The sequence below is a fragment of a genome, unplaced genomic scaffold (assembly GCF_019419815.1).
Source record: "Pyrus x bretschneideri cultivar Hongxiangsu unplaced genomic scaffold, Pyrus_bretschneideri_v1 Contig10, whole genome shotgun sequence".
NCBI classification, from domain to species: domain Eukaryota; kingdom Viridiplantae; phylum Streptophyta; class Magnoliopsida; order Rosales; family Rosaceae; genus Pyrus; species Pyrus x bretschneideri.
In genome coordinates this window covers 5,955,919-5,961,236 of record NW_025999391.1, presented here as the reverse complement: position 1 = coordinate 5,961,236, position 5,318 = coordinate 5,955,919, and the positions used below count along the sequence as shown (strand labels likewise).

Sequence of the window (5,318 nt, the reverse complement as noted above, 5' to 3'; positions counted from 1 at the left end):
AACTTTCCCTTTTCAAATGGCAATCTGTGGCCTCAAGGCCGTTGCCTTGCTCTAACTCCTTGTCATGTGTCTCAACCTGAGCCGCCAAAAAGGACATCCAATGTTGTAAGCTACTCTATGTCTTTGCCCATCCCCATGCTTAACTGTGGAAGCAGTTGACTGATTGTCAAGCCGGGATCCTCCCCTTTTGTTTGAGTGTCACTCTTAACTGGCATTTCCTGAATCGTGACTAAAAGGTTTGTTCCCCTGCCTTGACTGTACTCCTAGGATATGTGGATGAGAATAGCTCAATGGCCCATATCCCATGAGCATGTGGTGGGTAAAACTAAGAGAAACTCCAGCCATAAGCCATTGTATAGGATTGTTCCCTATCCCCATCCTTCTACTTTCTAGCCTGTCTCTTCTCTTTCTTCTACTTTTTGCCTCCTGAATCTCTTCTGTTTGCAATGGGTCCAAAGGGTTGGTGTCATGTTCCCCCTTCACACCCTGTTCTGATATTTCTACATTTCGTTGCGGTGTGGACGTGGCCTCTAACCTTACAGCACCAGCAAGCCTTCTTTCCCCTTACCAAATGATATGGCTTAAGGCAGATCCACCACTTCACGTATTGGCCCCGTTTTTGTCCATTCCCCGTAACCGGTAGCCCCTCTTTATTCGGATCAAAAGAGCACTCATTATTTGTATGCCCTATTCTCCCACACCTATAAAAGAAGTCTTGCAGCCTCTCGTACCTGAACTCTATCCAAGTATCCTTATTGCTCTCCCTTGGTAGCCAACAACCTGTGATCAAGGGTTCAGACGTATTTACCATGGCTCTTACACGAAGGAAACCTCTGGCCTTGGAAGGATCTTCAAACTCCATGAACTCCTCAATTTCTGTAGCGAGGCGCTTGATGTTGGCTTTTGAGATCAGAAATAACGGCACTCCCCTAATTTGGACCTAGAATGGGACCGTTTCCACTTTTACTTCCTCTAAGGCAAGCTCCTGGGACCACATTTTGACTGAAAAATTGTGTTTCATCACTGCCCAAGGAACCTGGTTCAGAATTTTTGTAGCCGTACTTTCATCTTGGACGGTTATGATGAAGGTGTTGCCCTGAATCCATTTGACTTCAATCTCCCCTATCTCTTTCCAAGCAGATCAAAGAATATTCCTGATCCCCCATTTGTTTAAAGTTCGGGAGCTGCTCCCACCAACTTAATCCCATGTTCCATTGTCAACAAATCCATAGACCCTTCCAAATGGACCACCAACTCCTCTACCTCTGGTTGCACCATTTATCTCCTAGCGTGACTTAGAGCACTCTGTTTTGCTTGACTTGAAACCCTCCCACTGTTAATTTCCTACTTGCTGGTGGTTGCAGCTATCCTCCACTGTGTTTTGTGCGCGCTTGTGACAAGTTTGATAGGACGGGGTCAAATTTATTTTATCTTCCCACATTTTGTAGAGACTTTCCCAAGTAAACGAAAGAGTATTCACTTTCATATTCGAAGTCTTAGATTTGGGTTCCTCTTGTATGCAATGTCCTGAACATGATTCTTGATTCCTCAATCTAAACACCCAAAAATTAAGTGTTCAAGTTGAGCGTTAATAAGTTGTATTGATAATGTCTTGGACCAATTAATTAACTGGTCGTGTTCGTGCCAACCCGTTGCCAAGAAAACAATATACATTTATGGTGACATTGAAGAACATGAAGCAGAAGAAAGGATCTTCAGGAACAAGATAATGTTGCTTCCTGGCATTGGCGTTAGCAGTACACATCTTGGATACATCCAGGAAAATTAACGAGTTTCAAACAATCTGAATTTTCGTTTTACAAGGTAAATACATCCGACGTTTTTCTTTCAGTTAAAGAAACCCGAGTTTAAGTGCATCTTTACAGGCGTCAAGAGATATGGCAAGCTTCGAAATATGGCGTAAACAGAAGTATGACAATCTCCATCTTCCAATCAAGGACGCGAGTCATCATATAATAACGAATCCAAAACACAAATCAACTTGAAACAGAATTTAAGTTGTAATACAGAACACACAGAAAATTGTATCCTCAAAGTACACGCAGGCTGATTTTCCTCACATATAAAGCCCTTCTGGAACCCCTTCTTTCTTCTTGAACATCACCTTTTCCTTTGCCTTCTTGAAGTCCGCATGCATCACCTGATGATGCCCACAATTTAAACATATATGATATGGTACCCCAGTTAATTTCAATGATTAATCAAACAGCTGGATATAATGTGTTAACGACACTAAGTAAGAACAAAGTTTTGGAGATAAAAGATGGGGAGGGGAGGTTTGAAGATCTCCCCTGCCATTGCCTTCAGTTTGTGAAAGGAATTCCACTTAAAGATTGAATTAGCTATATCTCACCTTCATGCGGCGCTCTCTTAAAGCAAGCAAGCCAGCTTCAGTACATATAGCCTTGATATCAGCCCCGGAAAACTCATCCTTGGTCATAACAAACTCTTCCAAGTTGACATCATCAGCCAACGTCATCCTTGATGTGTGAATCTGCAATCAATAGATCCAAACATTGTTAGTCACAAGGAAAAGAACTTATAGCACATTTGAAGTTTAGTTTGTTTTTCTTATACACTGTCATGTCAATTTACCTGGAAAATGCGCCTCCTTGTTTTGATATCAGGAAGAGGGAATTCAATCTTCCTATCTATTCGGCCAGGACGAAGCAAGGCTGGGTCAAGGCTTTCAATTCTGTTTGTTGCCAAAATCACCTTGACATCTCCCCTTGAATCAAAACCATCCAACTGGTTCAATAACTCCAACATGGTCCTCTGAATTTCACGTTCACCACCCGAATGGGCATCATACCTGCAGACAAATAATCACAAGGAACATTGAATTAACAGGAAAAGGCATTCGTGAATGTTTTCATCAATGATCAGGGGCTCGCCACCCACCTCTTTGTACCAATTGCATCAATTTCGTCAATGAAGACAATGGCAGGTGAGAGGTCATCAGCAACCCTAAAGAGTTCCCTAACTAATTTTGGACCATCTCCCAAGTACTTCTGAATCAACTCACTACCAACAACACGCAAGAAAGTTGCTGATGTTGAGTTTGCCACTGCCTGAAAAATGTGAGAATATGGTTACAAGCTAGGAGATAGATAATAAACATGCAGGTAGAATATATATAGAGTATGCAAACATCACAGAAAGAAACTATCTCGAGCATGCATATTCTCATAATTGTTAAGGTTAAAGAGAACTCTTTAACCACAAACATCTTTGCAACAAATTTTATGTGTGCATGCTCTCAAAGCAAGGTGTACTGTGTATATGCTATCAGTTGAGGTGCACCCAAGAGACATAGGAAAACTAGTCAAAGCAATTGTTACACCCTTTAATATGCAAAATAATGACAGAAATAAAGAACCAACTATAACGTATCAGGTGCAGTGAGCTTTAAGGAAGGAAAAGAATAGTTAGATGATATCTGACACCCAACAAACGACATCAAAATCTCTATGGCATGTTGTATATAGGATACAATACAGATTGAAAACTAATGACATCGAAAACATAAAAAATATTGTGACTCGCAACATGAAGCAAGTTCCTGCAACCATATTTCTTTTATAACATATGTCCAGTGCGGAGTATATTACTAACATATACAGAAAGAGGAAAAAGTTACAAATATATACCAACAAAATGTAAACCAACAGGCTGTCGCTCAGTGGGAAGAAAAATACGCATTCATACCTTTGCAAGCAAGGTCTTGCCGGTTCCTGGCTCACCATACAATATGACTCCCTTAGGTGGCCTGATACCAATGTCTTCATATAGCTCGGGATGAGTCAGTGGGAGCTCAACAGCTTCTTTAATTTCCTGTATCTGGGCATCCAATCCACCAATGTCAGCATAAGACTCCAACGGAGCTTTCTCGACCTTCATCACTGACACCATAGGATCAACTTCATCTTGAAGAAGCCCAACAACAGAAAGCACCTGGCAACAAACATCATTTAACACATTACCAATCAACAAACACACAAATGGATAAATCGAACAACAATAAGTGAAGTACATCGCCCACAAACATATAGAGTTTTGTTCATAAGCATCGGTAGAACCATAATTGTATCAATTTCATATATACCTGCTGGCATTTTGATAGCATAAACCCTAAACCCTAGCTAGCACTCTAAAAATCAATCAAGGTCTCGACTTTAGCACCCAAATAGAAACCGTCAATGCAACTAATTATCATCAGCCTGATGAGGTTACAAACACAAAAAACTCAACCGCAATCTCAATTTCACATTCGGTTTCCTAAAATCAGATTCCACATATATAAAAACTATACCTTCTATTCCTTTTATCCAATCCCTAACAATTTCTCATCAAAGTTTCTCAAAGTTTCAATTTTTGAACCAACAAAAGCTAAACATTAACAGAACATGCAGCAACAACCAATTAATTTAAACCCAATAAAAACCCCTAAGAACCCAGAACCCCAAGTACCTTATTATGCATCAAAATGGCACACCCAGGCTCCAATTGGTCCTTATCGACAAAGGACAATATCCCAACGTAGTACTCAGGACCGACGGAGGACGAAACAATAGCGTGATTCTCATCAATCAGTTCTTCCAAATTCCCCACGCTCATTGGTGAGCCTCGGAGATCGTCGACTTTAGATCTGTCCTCCTCAGCTTTCTCCTCCTGCGGCTTGAGCCGCTCCTGATTCGTCACGAACTCCTCCTCCATGAGCAGATAGTCCTTGATTCTCTCAAGCTTCAGCAGCCGAAGCTTACACTTGGTCAGCGGCGTCACGGTAGGGAGCCGAGCCGCAGCTTCGGGACCCTTCTGCTTGCGCTGTTTCCGGCCGACTCGGGCAGGCGGAGCCGCCGGCTCGAACTTCTTCTCCTTCTTGTCGTTGCCATCGGGCTTCCGATCGCCCGGTAGGCCTTGTCGGTTCAACCCGCCAGGAGTTCCCTGACCCATTTTCTTGTCGCCGTCTGAGAGGAGAGAGTGTGTGAAAGCGTTGAAGGGAGAGAGATGTTGTCTTTGGAAACAAGTCACTTGAATTTGTGAGGGCGAGCGATGCAATGCGGCCAACATATATAGACAATGGGCCGAGTTATTGGGCTTTGACATTCAATTAGTTTTATTGGGCTTTTGGCCTTTTATCCGATGAGTTTTCAAGGTGACTACCAATATGAAATGAAAATACAACTAGATTTAAATCTAGGATCCAATTTTTGGCTAATTGCAAACAGGAACATAAATGATTTCGCGAAAGTTTAGAAGAAAATTTTCAATGTATCGGCTTTGTTCTGGACATATGA

The 5,318-nt window shown here is 41.8% G+C and overlaps 1 protein-coding gene across 1 annotated transcript; it reads right to left on the bottom strand.

Moving 5' to 3' along the window:
- Positions 1–1,931: 1,931 nt before the first annotated feature.
- On the bottom strand, positions 1,932–5,004 carry LOC103960370 (26S proteasome regulatory subunit 4 homolog A). Its single transcript, XM_048567385.1, has 6 exons — positions 4,492–5,004; positions 3,730–3,975; positions 2,923–3,092; positions 2,617–2,833; positions 2,375–2,515; positions 1,932–2,161 (listed from the first exon to the last, which is right to left on the bottom strand). The coding sequence occupies exons 1-6, from the start codon at positions 4,972–4,974 to the stop codon at positions 2,078–2,080; spliced, it is 1,341 nt and encodes a 446-aa protein (XP_048423342.1). The 5' UTR covers positions 4,975–5,004; the 3' UTR covers positions 1,932–2,077.
- Between the last annotated feature and the right edge of the window lie 314 nt (positions 5,005–5,318).

Coding starts and splice junctions, on each gene's coding strand:
- LOC103960370 (XM_048567385.1), bottom strand. CDS start 4,974: ATGGGTCAGGGAACTCCTGGCGGGTTGAACCGACAAGGCCTACCGGGC. Junction 3,976..4,491: donor CCATTTTGATGCATAATAAG/GTACTTGGGGTT, acceptor GTTTGTTGCCAG/GTGCTTTCTGTTGTTGGGCT. Junction 2,834..2,922: donor GATGCAATTGGTACAAAGAG/GTGGGTGGCGAG, acceptor ATTTGTCTGCAG/GTATGATGCCCATTCGGGTG.